The sequence below is a fragment of the Sceloporus undulatus genome, chromosome 5 (assembly GCF_019175285.1).
Source record: "Sceloporus undulatus isolate JIND9_A2432 ecotype Alabama chromosome 5, SceUnd_v1.1, whole genome shotgun sequence".
NCBI lineage: Eukaryota > Metazoa > Chordata > Lepidosauria > Squamata > Phrynosomatidae > Sceloporus > Sceloporus undulatus.
Window position 1 is genome coordinate 6,628,779 of NC_056526.1, and position 17,126 is coordinate 6,645,904.

A 17,126-nucleotide genomic window follows, 5' to 3' on the forward strand; every position below is an offset into this window, starting at 1 on the left:
AAAAGACTTGACACAACAAGTCCTGAAATCACTCAAAGTTGCAATGGTAGGGCACCCTTCAGATACCACAATCTGTAGGTGCTCAAATCCCATTATATACAATAGCAAAGACAAGTGGTGTTCCTTATATAAAATGGTAAAATCAAGGCTTGCTTGAATCTGTGGATACAGAGGCCTAACTGTAAAATCAGACCAATGTAAACTTTAGACACAGATCATCATTTCAAAATCTCAGAATGAATCTTAGGCCTGCATATTAAAAGTACTGATACTTGTTGCCTTAGTCTGTTTTAAAAGATTATATTAGAAACAGAGTGTTGCCACAAAAGAAGTCCTTCTTTGCCTCTCCACCTGTTTTAAGTCTGAAGGTGCTGATGCTCAAAGGAGGCATCAGGAAATCACTCTCAAATTTAGAGGAGATTTAGAGGAGGAGGCAGTCCTTTGTGTGAGCCGTTTCTTGCGTGGCTTGTCTTGTGGCAGCCCAGGGGTGAGAACATCAGTGCTCAAATGTGCCAGTATTGCCTGCTCCCCATTGGACTGACTATGGAAATTATCACATGGAGGCTTACCATGGCTAAAACGTCACTAAATCATCCCGAAAACATGATGGTGTGATCACCAGTCATGCTTGTCCCCCATGATTTAATCATCAGGAAGGCATCCCCTCGCCTCTCCTGTCATCAAAGCATTTGCGCAGCAGCCATTTCCCCAATAAATGAAGTTCTCATTATAAATAGCCCCCCCCACACACACACAGTCGCCCCTCCATTTTCGTGGACTTGGAGTCTGCATCCCTCATCTGTTTGCAAGAAGCAAATGGAGGGGGACAAAATGGGGCGTAAGCCGCCATTCAAGCCAATGGGGCTTGAATATTGGCGATTTTTTGTTTTCGCAGAGGAGTTCAGAATGGATTCCCCGTGAAAACGGGGGGAGGGGGCTGTGTGTGTGTGTGTGTGTGTGTGTGTTCTTTTTCTTTTCCTCTCTCTCTCTCTTAAATCTTTATATACTATCATCTATCTATCTATCTATCTATCTATCTATCTATCTATCTATCTATCTAAACATTTCTTGGTGGAATCATGTGGCCTATTGGCCACACTTTCCTAACCCATGATCTACATATTTGGTGGGACACCCTTCCTTTATCATTGTAATGTTCATATGGGAGATTATCACATCGTTAAATTGTACCTACAGCATGGCAGTGTGATTGTCAGTTGCCCTTGTCGCCCGTGATTAAATCATCAGGGCGGCATCCCACTCTTCTCCCATCATCAAAGCATTCACGCAGTAGCCATTTCCCCAATAAATGAAGTTCCCAGAGAAAGAATACACACACACACACACACACACACAGAGTTGCCCCTCGTTTTCACGGGGAATCCATTCTGAACTCCCCTTCAAAAACAAAAAATCGCCAATACTCAAGCCCCATTGGCTTGAATGGTGGCTTATGTCCCATTTTGTCCCCCTCCATTTGCCTCTTGCAAACGGATGAGGGACACAGACACCAAGTCCACGAAAATGGAGGGGCGACTCTGTCTGTGTGTGTGTGGATGGAAGATTAGATAGATAGATAGATAGATAGATAGATAGATAGATAGATAGAGATATATACACCAGAGTTTTAATTCCCACTCAGCTATTGACCCCCCCCCCCAATACATACACACGGGTTTCCTTGGCTGAGTGGGAATTTGAACTCTGGTTTCCAAGATCCCAGTCCAGTACTGGCTCTTTCCATCTTCCAGTTTTTTATTGCATGCAGAATTCTCATCAGAATGCTATTTCCGTGTTTGAAGTATGATGGATGCAAACCGGGCAGCATGGAGCGCTGTTATCTGGGATGTGTACGTCACATCCACAGTAACCGTGCTAATAACAATAAAAAAGCCCTGGGCCTGAGATGGTGATTGTGGGAGCCTGGCAATCACCAGCTAATTGCGTTTAGTTTGTTGAAAGATAAATTGCCGCGTAACTCGATGTTCACTATAATGTAATAGGCAGAAATCACAGGTTCCATCTGACTCGGCAGTAGCAGTGTAATTTATTGAGATGAAGCTCTCTTTTTGCCTGATGGTTTGGAGATCTGGTTTCTCCGAGATGTGCTGTTCCCAGAAACAAACTACATTGTGCCCATAATTCTTTCTCCCTCCTCTCCCAAATGAAAAGCAATCCAAAGAGGCTACATTTAGGGCAGAAAATTCACTGCATGCATGCATGCACATATGAGCATAAATCTTTATATGGTCACTCATAACTTCTGTTGATATGGTTTCCCCACAGGCTTCTCTAACTCCTCCTCCAAATTCGAATAGATCCTAGATCAGCTAATTAGTTAAGTATACTGTACTTAACCAAGTAACATCTCTGGGCTGAATCCTTCCTTCCATCCTGTTTTATAAGGCAGCAGACACTGTGAGCAAGGGAAGTCTGGTCTCTTGTCTATCAGGACTCAGCAGATGGAAGTTTCCATTTTCCATCATCCAGCAATATCTAGTGTGAAAATCAGAAGAAGGATCTCTGTTGCACTGGAAATCACTTATGGGATTTGTGGTGGAAATGTCAGTTTGGTGCTCCTTGACAGGAGGAACAAGCTCCCATCACTTACAGTGTCTGCTGTCCAATAAAGCAGGATTGGGGGACTTTATGATTTGGGCAATAGTGCAGCAGCCATGAAGGCATAGGAACCATGACTAGAAATCACTTACAGATACATAACTCTACACAACTGAATCACTGAATTAATGGATCAAAGCCTATGTTTATAAGGGTAATTACATATCCTGAAGAGAGATAGTGTGGTGCAGTGGTTTGAATGTAAGACAAGGAGTATTCAACTGGGGAATACACTGCCTCCAAGAGTGGTGGAGTCTCCTTCTTTGGAGGTTTTTAAACAGAGGCTGGATGGGCATCTGCTGGTGGTGCTTGGATTGTGTCTTCCTGTATGGCAGAATAGGATTAGATTTAAATGCTCTTGAGGTCTCTTCCAACTCTATAATTCTAAGGAATTCTGTGGAAAACCACTTGGTGGCTTGGAGCAAGTCACACACTCTCACCGTCAGAGGAAGGAAATGGCAAATATCTTTGCACAAATCTTGCCGTGATAGGTTTGCCTAAGGGTCAATGTAAATTGGAAATGATTTGAATGCACACAAAACAACAGCAAAAACAAATAACATATCCTGAATCACTCTGAGAGAAAAAGTTGAGAAGTAATATTGCTGCTGAGGACAGCATTAAGCAGACCCTCACACCATTTCTTTAATGAAAATTACAGCCTTGCAACACATTTGTAGAAGTGCCAAACATTTGTTCCACACATTTACATGTTCCATGCATTTTACTCTTCCTGGAACCATGTAACTAATGGATGTGTATACATATGATACATATGATAAGTAGTAATGTAATAGTGGGATATATTCCTTACTGGTGCATCCCACACTGGTATTTATCCCCCAAAATATCTGAGGATGTAGCCTGAAGTCTATGAAAGCTCATTGTGCCAACTTCTTTCTTTCAGTTAGTCTCAAAGGTGATACAAGATCTCTCTACATACTGATATGTACAGTGGTGGTACACAAATATCCCATGAAATCCATAGTAAGAAATGAAGACATGTCCCAAGATGCTCCAATGATGGTTGAGAAATCATCTTTACAGCATCTTCTGTGTAATCCTCAAAGTAATGGTTCTTTCTTTCTTTCTTTCTTTTTCTTTCTTTTTAAGTCAAATTTCTTGCCCTCATAGATGATGCAAAAACCTGTGTGCAATACCTGATGGGGTGTCTAAAGCCAGGAGATTGGCTGAATGAGATCCTTACTGATCAGGAAGTAGGACTTAGATACCTTGTAGAATTGCTACTTACTCTCCTGCACTATCAAAATGATGGATTGGGAGTAAAATTATTTTTGTTGTTATTAGCTGCCCTCGAGTTGATGTCATCCCATTTTCTGTCTGTTTCACTGGTGTAAATGCTACACCTCCCTAGGATATGTGTATTTTCCCCCAACAGTCCACTTATACAAATGTGGAGCTACGCGAGACAGTTGTGGCCTGTGCCTGAAAGCAGATCCAGACTATGAATGCAGCTGGTGTGAAGACATGAATTCATCCTTTGGATGAAACATCTCCAGGGTTTCCTATACTCCATTGCTCTGCTTCATTCCTGTATATTCATACCCGTGACCTGCTTAACAGAGTCCATCCATCGAGCATATGGCCCTCATCTCTTTCTATTTCCCCCCACCTTTCCTAGCATTATTGTTTTTTCCAGCGAGTCATGCCTTCTCATGATGTAACCACAGTATGATATCCTCAGGTTAGTCATCTTGGTTTCCAGGGAGATTTCTGGTTTGCTTGATCTAGGTCCCATTTGTTTGTCTTTTTGGCTGTCCATGGGATCCTCAGCACTCGTCTCCAGCAGTAAAATTATACTCATTGTCAAAATGGCTGTAATGAATCATGATGTGGATGCATGGCAATGTGGAATTGCTTATTTAATTGTTGGTTTTTAAAAACTTTTGTAAAATAAGATTTCTAGCTGGATTTTGTATTAAATTTTTGGAAGGTGCTTTGAGTCTCTAGTTGGGAGAAAGGTGGACTAGTAATCAATTACAACTACCTATAGAATAATAGCAGTGTAACAGTGTAGTGTGATATTATCCTATGTGTACATTGCTCTTACAAGCCCTAGAGACCACATTATGGGTAATATAGAAGTAAATAACCAAGGTCATACAGTAAAGAGCTGTAATTAATTACATAACTGTAAGTGTAACTCTAATTGATAAATACTTTTCTCCCAACCAGCCAAAAATTACAAAGCGCAGGATTCCATAGCATTGAGCCATGACATTTCAAGCAGTGCATTAATTCTGCAGTGCGGATGCAGCCTGAGAGACAGAGAGGAAGGAGGGAAGGAGGGAAAGAAAGAGAGGAAGAGTGCGTGTGTAGCATCCTGTTGCTTCATTTTTAGTAGGAGCCACAGGAAAGGTCTTTGGTCAGCCTTTAGGTGTATTTGTTTAAAAAATGCAACAGTTGCAGCCTCACAACTTTTTTCTCCCATTCCCAGTAGTGGGAGCCACAGGTGTGAATTTTTTTTCTTCTTCTCTCCTCTCACCTCTCCCTTGTTCTTTGCTCTCCTGATTTTTAGTATTCCTATGATGGGATGGAGATTAACAGCCTGCCGGTGGAGCTGACAGTTGTGTGGAATGGGAATTTCAACATTGACAACCCAGCGCAGAACAAAGGTAAGGGATCATTTCAACTTGTCCTTGGAAGTGGTAACCTTAGCAACTCTGCAGCAGGGCTCTGTACGCTTAACAAAGCAGTCATTGCTTTCCTTTGCAGTCTACCACCAGGCTTTATTTATGTTCTCTGTAAATTGCTAATTTTTCTTCTGCTCTCTCTCACTCTCTCCCTTTCTATATCCTTGAAAAATAATGTTCCATTCTTCCAGTTGCGCACTTTAACTTGGCTTTCCCACTCTCCCATTTCTCTGGACAAGATGGCACATTCCACTAAATGGCACCAAGCAGCTTGGCTCTGAACTGTCCAAAAGGCTAGAGGTTAGGGATAGAAAAATATTTGAAATTTTAAAAAATGGTTAAAGCTGTTAATGTCAAACGGCATTATTTCTGTAGTGCAGCTGCATTCTCTGGTGCACAACAACAAAAAGTTTGGCAAAACCAGAGTTTGTAGATGTGTCCACTCTTATTCACCTACTGTACCACAGACCTTTGTGCCATGCAGCCCATGCCTTGACCACACCCAACTTTGCCTGTTAGACTGGTGAAAACGCTACACCTCCCTAGGATATGTGTCCTATTTTTCCCCAACAGTCCACTTATACAAATGTGGAGCTATGCGAGACAGTTGTGGCCTGTGCCTGAAAGCAGATCCAGACTATGAATGTGGCTGGTGTGAAGACATGAATCAGTGCACACTGAAACAGCATTGCCTCATCATAGAAAACCGATGGCTCGAACTCTCGGCGACAGGAGGGAAGTGCACCAACCCCAAGATCACAGAGGTAAGTCCGTCAGTTTTCTCTTTTCATACTCTTAATTTTGTTTCGTCAGGAAGAGTCAGCCCAGATGGATGGAGCCACTTCATTCTATGTCAGAGCAGTAATCTACCAAGCAGAAGTCTTCCTCATCTTTGCTATTCATGTTCTTTCCAATAGAGATGTAATGCACATCAGCTCTGTCAAAGCACATCAGCTCCACCACTGAAGCCTCACTTACGTCTATGAGTTTCCCCACAGTTTCAGTCTTCTGGGTTGTAGCTACTTTTTGGTTGTGGCTTACTGTGGCCTCATTGATGCATTGATGCCTCTAGGATATGATACATTAACAGAGTCTGGTGTGGCAGCTGCATTTGTTCAGATTCAACACTTATTGAATTTCTGGTTGCTTGCTCTACCTGAAATATAAACACATCATACCTACTCTGCTTTGGTGTTGAAGGAAGACAGCTGGTTTTTATTAAGAGAAACACATTTAGATAGAAGGGTAGGAGAAGTCCTGGTGCTAACTAGCTCAGCTGAAGAGACAGGATGCCAGATCTGTCCCCTGTTCTTGGAACATTGCAAAAAGTATTCTCCTCCTTAATGTGATATAGAAAAACTCACTTTTTACTCTGCATTTTCCAGAAGAGGAAATTTTCTCCAGATTTATTTGAAGAGAAACAAGACTAATGTAGATATCTCCTATGCAATATTTGGGTTTGGGGCTTCACATCAAGACCCAGGGGTTGCTTTCCTTGCTTCTGAAATGTACTGGCTATCAGAAGGACTTCTTATGTAGACACCTGTTATAATTCATCTAAGGATTTAAAGTGGAAAGGAAAGTGAGGGAAGAAATGTTTTATTTTTTCTTTCTTCTACTCCTTGGGACTGACTGTGTCAAGTAGTATTTAAAGTTCCCTTGCTTGCCCATTGTGGGGAAGGAATTTGGATAGGGGCACTAATCCCTGAGAGTGCAAAGTGGGTGACAAGATTGACAGAAAAACAATAAAGGCTATTGGTTGATAGGCCTATGCATGCTGGGAAGTAAAAGAAAAATCCATGGGAAGAAATGCCCTTTTGTACAGATTTGAGTTTGGTCAGGGGAAATGTGGATATCCATACAGTTTGAATATGGATTTTTACAACTCGCTGTGATGTAAATGGGGTGTAATCTGGGCAAAATACTGTGCACTGGTTCTGTACTATTTTGCTGCTGTGGATTCAGACAGTCTAGCAAATCTAAGGAATTCTATTTCTATTCCAATCCATGCTAAAACATATATCTTGAGTATATGGAGGTTTCTATCTCTGTGCCCTCTGACATGGTACAAGAATGTACCTGTCTTCATTTCTTCCAACTCTCAGATTCCCGAGAACAATGGCCTTGGTTTGAACACATTGGGGTTGCATTATCAATTTTAGGATACAAGTCTATGATCCAAAACACACTGCAGAAATAGTACCATTTGTGACTGCTTTAGCTGCCCTGACTCAGTGCTAGGGAATCCTGGGAACTGTAGTTGGTTGTGGCACCAGAGCTCTCTGACAGAAAAGGCTAAATGTCTCACAAAACTATAGTTCCCAGAATTCCCCAGCATTGAACCAGGGCAGTTAAAGAAGTCTCCAACTGGATTATTTCTACAGTGTGTTTTGGTGCCATGGTCTGAATCTATTTCTTGGTCTCAACTGAAGTAGCCACATCAGATCAGTGGGTTTTGCAAACATGATGTCAGATCTTGAATCAATGGGTCTACTATAGTTGGGGATGGCTATTAAATTTAGGCCTATGTCTCTGAAACTGAAAACAAGAAATTGAGGTTTAACGTGAGCTGTATTTTCCCTGCTCTGCCAAGGAGTTAGTGGTCAAAGCACTGCTGTATATGATGTGTTGCCTTGAAGTTCCCACCATGGACAAGGCTAACATTCTCAAGTTTTAAGAACATTGCTTTGAAACTAGAATTGTCTTGAGAGCAAGCGTCTTGGATGGATTTCTCAAAAGTTGAAGGGAAAAGACCAGATGCTAAACTGGGTTATGTGTATTTGTAGTTAAACATTGCTGTGAACTGCTTTTCCTGACAGCTTATCACCCTGTAACAGTATATGCTTTAAATTTACTTGCTCTTTGGTCAAAAAGGTTCTGCTGAATTTTCAAACATTAAGAAGTGCAATGCCATTTTGAGTGGGAAGAATAGCAGGAAAATGAGGGAAAATGAAAAAGAAATACACACACACTTCTGTTGATGTAGTCAATACATTTCTAGGCTGCACTAACAAAAGTATCGTGTCCAGGTCAAGAGAAGCAATATTGCCACACAGTTCTGTTTTGTTGCCTTGGGCCTCATACTGGGAGAAAAATAGATTATATAAATAAAATAAAATAAAATACATTGTCACCTGGAGTATTGTGTTCAGTTCTAGGTTTCATAATATAGGAAGATTTTCAGGCTGGAATGAGTTCAGAGGAGGGTAAATAAAATTGTCAAGGTTCTGGAAATGAAGCCCTATAAGAAAAGACTAAAAAGAGTGGAGTATATTTTGCATGGAGAGGAGAAGATGGAGGGCTGATGTTGTACAGCTATCTTTAAATATCTGAAGTATTGTTATGCGGAAGATAGAGCAAGCATGGTTTCTGCAGTTGTGGAAGAGAGGACCCAAACCAATGGATTCAAATTACAAGACATAAGATTTTAACTAGACAAAATTTCCCAATAATAAGACCTATTTAACAGGGAAATAGATTGTTGTGGAAGATGATAAGCTTTTCCTCATTGACTATTTATAAACTGGTTGGATAGCCACTTTGAGGAAAGTTCAGTCTGTGGATTCTTGCACAGAGAGTTGAACTTGATGATTCTTCAGGGTTACCTTCTTTCTCTGTGATTCTTTATCTATGAGGATCTATACCCAATTTTTTAGGGGGGGGGGGGGGGGGGAGAAAGTGGATATTAGCACTAAACCTTCCTATCTCTGAGAAAACGATTATAAGTCTATGACCTACAAAAGTCCACTGCATACTTCAGGAGAATGTTCCGCATGAAGCTTACTTCTGAACCAATATGTTTATCATCTGGCTGCAAGCCTCCAGGTGAAATGTCACTGTGTCCAGGCAAAATGCAGTCTCTTCTTTACTAAAGTGCTCTTGATTTTTGGCCACGCTGACAGCGAACAGTGTTCAAAAGAGCCTCATTGGCATGCACGCAAATCAACACACATTCATTGCCATGCTTACACTGTGGGGTCTGAACTGGCCATGTGACTATCCAAGAAAGAGCTCTTGGGTCATGGAGACATGCTCAGTGAGAATGTCAATTTAGTGCACACCACGCAGTGTTTGTGTGTGGGAGACACTTTTCATGCTAGGGTTTATTAGGAAAGAGAATGACGATGGTGGTGGTGGTAGTGGTAGTCATCGTCATAGATCTAAATCAGGGTGAGAATCCTGTAGCCTTCCAGATGTTGTTGGATTACAAATCCCAGTAGCCTGTCCCAGTATAGCCAATGCTGAGGAATGCAGTCCAACAACAATAGATCCCACTGTGCTCTAAAACCAGTTGCTAGCCCCGTTTAAAGTAGTCCCATTATAACGGTGAAAAATTATAGTCCTGTCATCTGAATAATCTGAATAATCGTTAATAAAATGAATCTAGTCCATCTGGAGTTTGGCTAGAGTGACCTGAATCCAGTTAGTAGTTAGCCCCAACCAAACTACACCCATTAAATCAATTGCTGAATGCTGAGCCAACATTTATGAACATGTCGTTTATTCCATGGATTTACTCTCATTGGGACTAGCAATGGGATTCAGCCCAATGCCTTAATGTAAATCTGTGGGAGAAGTGGGCACAATGCAGCCTTCCAGATGTTGTTGAATCACAACTCTCACTATCTCTAGTCAGTGTAGCCAATGATGAGGAAGCCTGGGAGCTGCAGTCCAACATCTAAACAGTGACAATTTGTGCACCCCAGATCTACAACATGGCTAGATTTGGAATCTTGCTTCTGGCCATTTTGGGAGAGATTTAGTAGACTATGAAAAACTGAGAAGAAAGAGCAACTTATAATGATCAAAGTAATTGCTCCAAATGTCCTGAACTGCTATACATGAGAGAGAAAGAACTGACTCAGGCTGCTGCCGCACTGCAAAAATAAAGCAGTTTGGCATCACTTTAACTGCCATGACTCAATGCTATGGAATTCTGTAATTTGTTGTCCAAAAATGGACAAAGAGACACTTTCTTCCCTCCTATATGATACCGAAGGTTGGTGCCAGCTAGTGTCATAACTGCATTGTAGGTCATCTTGGGGTGATCTGAGATCTAATGGGGATGCCATGAGAAAATTCAGCAGTCAGGGCCAGAGAGTAAGTCAGGACTGAAGGAGCATCCAGAAAGCAAGATCAAGGGGCTCTAGAAGGCAATACAGTACCAAGAATTTACCAGAGATGTAGGAATTCCCCAGAAAGTTGTTATTGCACAAGCAAGAATCAGCTGGAAGCCCTCTTACATTGTTGCCTGCCAGGATCATTCAGTGTCCATTGGGGCAGAGTGGAGTCAAGTCCAGGAGATAAAGATACTCCAGATGACCATTTCTTGCTCATCCTTTCCAGCTCTATCATTTTGTGCTGGTAGAGGGCAGGGGCAATGCAAGGGATTGGATGGGCCACTCCACTTCTCTTTTTTCTGTCATCTCTCTTTTCTCTTCCCTGTGGAAGCATTCCTTACCATGTACTGAATGATAAACATGTGAGGAGCAAGCATGTGCTCACCCTGCACACCTTGTTATCACTTTCTCCTCTGTTTTGTTTGGAGATTAATGAACCTGAAGAGGAGATCATCCTGCATCCCTGGGGGTTTTTCACCCATGTAATTAGAACCCTGGAAAAGAAGTGTTTTTATACATGGGGATAAACTTAACAGATACACGTGAGAGAGATTTCATGGATACAGGAGAGTCTCCCCATTAGATTCATCACCCTCCATGTGCAGGAGGGCAGTTGAAGTGTATAGTACCCCTCTTTTTGTGTTTGCTGATGTGTTGCTGCACATCAAAGGTGGGAAGACCATTGACTGTGAACCATGTGCGCATGCTTGAACCCCCCAAAGCCACACAATTTTTTCAAAACTGATTTTGGGGAGACATTTTTGGCTGAAATGGCCCAAATGGGCCAAAACACACTCCCGGAGTCCTCAAACCCACTCTCAAAATCCATTGAAATGGCCAAAATAGGCCCCGAATGGCAGAAAGTGGTGAACAGGAGTGATGTTGTATTGGTTCAAACCACTACCACTGGCCATGGGAGGCTATGGGGCAAAAACTAGATACTGCCCTCTGTGTAATGACCCACCCCTGTGGCACATGAAAACAATCTTCTGAGTAGCTCTCTTTCAAGCTCTCATATCTTTCTTGTTGTCTCATCAGCTACAAGGGAAGAGACAATGTACGCTCATCAGAGGTCAGAATTGGCAGATCGTTTATGAAATTAGGCTGTTGGTTGCACACCTTTGGTCAAACTTTTCTGAACTATAAACATTAGGCAGAAAATCATGACTGTAAAAGCTGTTGAACAGTGGGACACACTGGCACAGAGAGCGGTGACATCTTTGGAGGCTTTTAAACAGAGATTGGGTGGTCATTTGTCAGGAGTGCTTTGACTGTGTCTTCTTGCATGCCAGAAGCAGGTTGGACTGGATGTTCCTTAGGGACTTTTCCAGCTTTATGATTTTGTAACCCAGAATCCCAAGTGGAGGACGCTAGGAGATGTCATAAAAAAAGAGGAATTTTGCCAAGCTCTGTTCCCATGGTACATCCAGAAAGCAGAGAAGGTCTGCTTCTTCCTGCAGACTGATGAGTAGTAAAGGATAAATCTAATTCTTATTTCCCCACCTGAGGAATCCTAAATTGAGACAGGCTTGGGACAACCCATGTTTCACAATCTCCTGCAAGTTCTGCAATAAATTTCAACTCACCTAGAGAAATTCCCCATCATGCCCCTTCTGAAAAACTCCTTCCCTTTCTCATAGCAGATCCTGCAAAGCTTGTGAATGTGTTGTTACCTAAGCTATAATCTCACATGACTGGATATATAGATGTATAATATATTACAGCTCATGATGTGTCTGGAGCAGCTAGAGAGAGGTATTTTTCACAGTTGGCTCAGATTTGGGGAAATACCCACAAAGAGAAGATGGGGAGGGAATTGATCTGGTCTCAGACACTTTCCATTCCCTGCCAAAGCCTTGAATTAATTACTTGCTCATACATTTCTTTATATATTCTGTGAATAAATAGATTTTTCTCCTATTTCTGAGTCAAATCAAAGGACTCTGAAACCATCCCCATACAAAATTTTTCTTAAGGACCCCAAACCAGAGTGATAGTTACTTTGGCATCAGGGTATCATTCTTGAAGATTTACAGAAGGAAGGGGGAGATTCTTGGCAGACAAAAATGCCTCACTCCCTCCTCATCCCAAAATAATTCTGAAGCTTCTCATCTTTGGTTTATATTGATGCAAGGTGAGAAATATACTCTCATTGGGTTCAGCTCTTGCTTTCTCACATTTGGAATTTGCCAGGAAGGCTGGAAACCTGTACAGTCAGGCCAAAACCAAACAAACAAATCATTGGAACAGTGGCAGTTTATGGCTCTCATATCTCTGGGGTGGCCAATCTGGTCTAGATTGTAGTCCCAAATTTACAGAAACTGTCTAAGGCAATAGACTCTCAAAACAGGTTGAACCCCTTGAATAGTTCTTTTACAATACAAATTAAAACTCAAAGGGGATTCTTTGCCCCAGTGACATGAGCATTTTATCAGAAATGTTTCATGCTCAATGCCTCTCTCTTGTAAATAGTCTATGATGTTCAAAGCCTAAGAAAATAACACATGTGTTCTCAGGTGTAGGGGGGTTGGGAAAAAGTGACTAGATGTGCAAGTTTAATTGCAGAGATTCTTAGACAGCCATGTTAGATAGTATCCCCCAATTTGGCATTTTCCAGATTAGTTGAGCTACAGATCACATCATCCCCAGCCTCCAATCCAATCTGGAACATGTCAGGTTGGTTTACTTCCAAAAGGTAAATCCCCAGTATCTGAGATTATTATTTTTTGTCCCATTTTTAATACATTTTATATGATATCATTTTATATATGTGATGTATATGTTCATGATCAGTCACAATCATAGAATTTGAAGGGACTGCAAGGACCATCGAATCCAACCCCATACCTTGCAGGAATATACACCTGAAGAGATGACCATTCAATCTCTGTTTAAAATCCCCAAAGAAGGCTGGTCTTCTGCCTTCCAAGCTGTTGAATGACTCTTAAAGTCAAAATGTTCTCCCTAATGTTTAGGTAGAACATTTTCCCTCACAATTTGAATCCATTGGCTTTTGTTCTGAAGCAATAGAAGACAAATACGCTCCATCTTCTGCATGACATCCCTTCAGATATTTAAAGATGGTGTTGACTGTAGTGCATACGTTTCATGATGTTGTTAGCTACACTGGCTTTCCTTTGATAAAGAAAATTGGGGTACAAAAAACCGGGGATAGCCCCACAGGAAACAAAGGAAGACAATATTGTTCCCTTTTCACTGTGTGCCAATTTTTCTAGACCCATTCTTTGTTCCTTAGATCAGCCCAATCAGGGGACCACGCGAAGGAGGAACCAGAGTGACCATCAGGGGAGAAAATCTTGGCCTGGAATTCCGAGATATTGCATCCCGAGTCAGAGTCGCTGGCGTTGAATGTGACCCCTTAGTGGATGGATATATCCCAGCAGAGCAGTAAGTAAGGGCTGCAGCCCTAGATAAGGGTGTTTGCTCTGATATCGAAAATACTCAACTCGGCCCCAAAGTGGATCATTCTTCATCCTGAATAGATACTTGATTCTCAGGTTTTGTTGGTATTGTTGACATGGTAGTCTTCCGCAACACCTATATTTTTGTCCAAACAGCATGGGACCTTTTCAGTTGACATTATGGGCAGGTCTACACTCACCAGAATCCTCTGGGGTTCCCAGCCTTTTTGACTCACGGAGCCCTTTTTAGAATCAATTTCTATGGCAGAGCCCCTAAGAGGCCCACCCTATGTCTTATAAGTTAATGGTGTTTAGGGGTAGTGTTACTTTTTCTTTCTTATTCTTTAATTTCATTCAATTTTTATTTCTTTCATTTTCCTGGAGTGGCTGTGGAGCACCTGGAAAGTACATGCAGAGCCCTATGCACTCCCTGGAGCACAGGTTGGGAACTTCTGCTCTAGAGTATTCTGGCCCTGAATTCCTCCCTTTTTCTGCTCTCTTTTCCTGTGGGTTTTTGGCTCTCACAACAAACAATGAGTGGCTGCCTTTCCATGCTGTCCCCATTTGTCACCCAGCACATGACTGGGGTTGGAATGAGGTGCCCAGCCATGTTATCAATGCTGGTCACTTTGTTCTGACATCAGAGTGACTTGCACCCACAGCAGCAGCACCGGGCAGCTTCCAGGGACTAGAAGTGAAGGCAGCAGCTGTTGTCACTGTGAAGAGAGCCAAAATCCCATAGCAAAAGGTGAGTTATTTAGATGTAGGCTGGGGAGGAAATTCTAAATCAGGTGCAGGTGTCATCAAGACATCCAATTAGGGGGTTTTGGCCCTGCATCATGTAAACAGGATGCAGCAAACCTGGGAGTAACTTGGGGGAAGTTGTCCATGTATACAAGCTCTATTGGAACTTACTGAAGGGATTACTGAACTCTGCCAACATGTAGGCTTTGTCCTCATGCAGAGCCGGCACAGACCAGATTGGTAAAGAAGGGACTTTGTGGCTGCAGTGGAGAACCAGGGCCAATGCGAGGAGGGGCAAAACCAGTACAGATTACTGGGGCTCAGCAGTCTGGAAGGGTCAAACTGTACTGCATATGTTTTTGTCCTTCTCAATTGTACCCTTATTTCATTATTGTTTTCAATTGTCATAAAATGAGTGAATTTCAAAGAAAATAATAATAATATGCAAAATTTAGTCTCTTAGTAGCCAATATAGATGCCAATCAACCAAAGTGGAGTCAACTAAGGCCTTGTCTGCATTGGCCAGGGTTCTCCACAGGCAGCCCAGAGTATTCAGGCCTTGGACCTGCTCCAACCTCCCCACTTTACCTCAGGTTCCATGTTTCCATAGCATGGTGACTGTCTGCTCGGACCTCCTAATGAGCCACCTGGCATATCTACCACTGCTGCAGATCACTTGCTTCTGAGGTCAGAACAAGGTGGCCAGTGACAATCACAATGCAAGGTGTTTCATTCTGGACTTGGCGCAAGCGACTGGCAATAGCATGAATGTGATGGACAGCTCAGTGGGATCACCCATGCAAACAGCTGGCCCAGCATGGAAATGGAGGGCTCCAGATCTTCCCAGAAGATCCAGATTATGAGATAGTTTATTTTAGTTCAGCGTAAGGTTGTTATGAGAGCCAGAATCTTAGGGTTTGAATGTTGGACTGAGACAGTGGAAACTAGGGTTCAGTTACCTGCTCAGCCATGAAACCCACCTTGGGCAGTGGTTAAAATTAGTTTACACTTTGTAAATTGCTTATTACATTGGTAAGCAATACAGAAATGTGCTTGCTACTTGCTATGCTCTCAGCCATCAGGGGAAAGCAATGGAGAACAGGTCATGCCAAGAAAACCCCATGATAGAAACACCTTGAAGGCTCAATAAGATAGTTATACCCTGATTCTGGTGTTGAGGGTTACAGACATCATCCAGACTCCTCACACCAGATCCAGGATTTGGGCCATGCAACCCTACCCAGCATAGAGAGGACTATCTTGCATCTGCCTGCTTTACCTGTGTTTATAAAAATGAGAATCCTCCCAGGAATATAAAGTTGGCAATCCTAATTTGCGATAAATCTCATCCAATAAAGAGGATTTGCATCCAAACTTGGGGAAATGAAGCATTGAAAAACCCCAAGTTTGCTCGCCAATTCTGCTTTCTCCCACATTTGAGGGGTTTGAGAAGACTTTTACACAAATGTTTTTCTTTTCCATTCCAAAGATGAAGAAATGTCTACATTTGGGAACATTCTTGCGAAATGTTCTGAAATGAAAATGTCCTGAAAATAAACCAAAATGAAATCCTCTGCTACTGGCTTTGCCAATGTAGGCAGCTAAGGATAGCTGCTGAAACATGAATATCTTTGCTTCTCTTCTAGAATTGTGTGTGAGATGAGAGAGGCCAAACTTAGCCAACATGCTGGAAATGTGGACATCTGTGTGGCTGAATGTAAGCCGGAGTTCATGGCCAAATCCTCCCAGTTCTACTACTTTACGGTAAGTTGATGAGCTTTGCCTGAGAATTAGCTGGCAATTTGCTTCCGGTCTGAATTCAAGGTTTTTATGATGTCATTCAAAACCCTAAGTGCGTTGAGATATTTGGGATCTTGGGGTCATCGGTATCCCACCAGTGGGGGAAATACTTTGAGAGACGATATGGAAGAGGGTCTTCTCTTTTGTGGCATCTTGATTTTGAAATACTTGCCTTTGGAAACCTGACTGGCAATGAAGTTGCTGCCATTCCAGTACCCAATAAAAATATGGCTCTTTCTGAAAACTTTTGGGGCCTGATTTATTCCAAAATGTCAGTGTATGTGGTTTTAAACTGTTTTTAATCATTTAAAAATTCTGGTTTGACCCATTAGACTTTTAAATACATGCCTAGGAGTTTATCACACGGGAGGAAATCCCGTGCAAAAACAGGGTTTTAAATTGGGAAAAACCCTCAAAAGCTTTCCTATAGCAAGGTTATAAGAAGGAATTGTGAAGGGGTCTTGCTTTTGATTGTCACAGCTTTGTTTGCTGGTGGGAAGAAGTGGAAATTTCATTCTCCTGGCCTCCGGTCGCCACCTGAACTCAGTGCATCTACTTTCTAGTAAATTTAGGTCTAAGAGGGTATTTATACAATTGCCACAGATCTGTTAGGTTACAAATCTGTAACTGCAGTACAGAATGCCTGCCAGTGTTTAGATATTGGCCAAAAACACCCAAGAGTTACAGCAACAAATATAGCAAACACCCGATACATGTGCCCCATCCAGAGGCACCCTGGGTCACCTTAAGCACACACTTTCACTGTT

The 17,126-nt window shown here is 42.1% G+C and overlaps 1 protein-coding gene across 2 annotated transcripts in view; it reads left to right on the forward strand.

The window, feature by feature from the left end:
• The window catches only part of PLXNA4 (plexin A4), a 611,693-nt gene that overhangs the window by 500,278 nt on the left and 94,289 nt on the right, over window positions 1-17,126 (forward strand). For both annotated transcript variants that reach the window (XM_042470005.1, XM_042470006.1), the window contains exons 11-14: window positions 5,159-5,255; window positions 5,847-6,037; window positions 13,650-13,801; window positions 16,206-16,323. In XM_042470005.1, coding sequence (XP_042325939.1) covers window positions 5,159-5,255; window positions 5,847-6,037; window positions 13,650-13,801; window positions 16,206-16,323 — 558 coding nt within the window. The remainder of the gene's footprint in view (window positions 1-5,158; window positions 5,256-5,846; window positions 6,038-13,649; window positions 13,802-16,205; window positions 16,324-17,126) is intronic.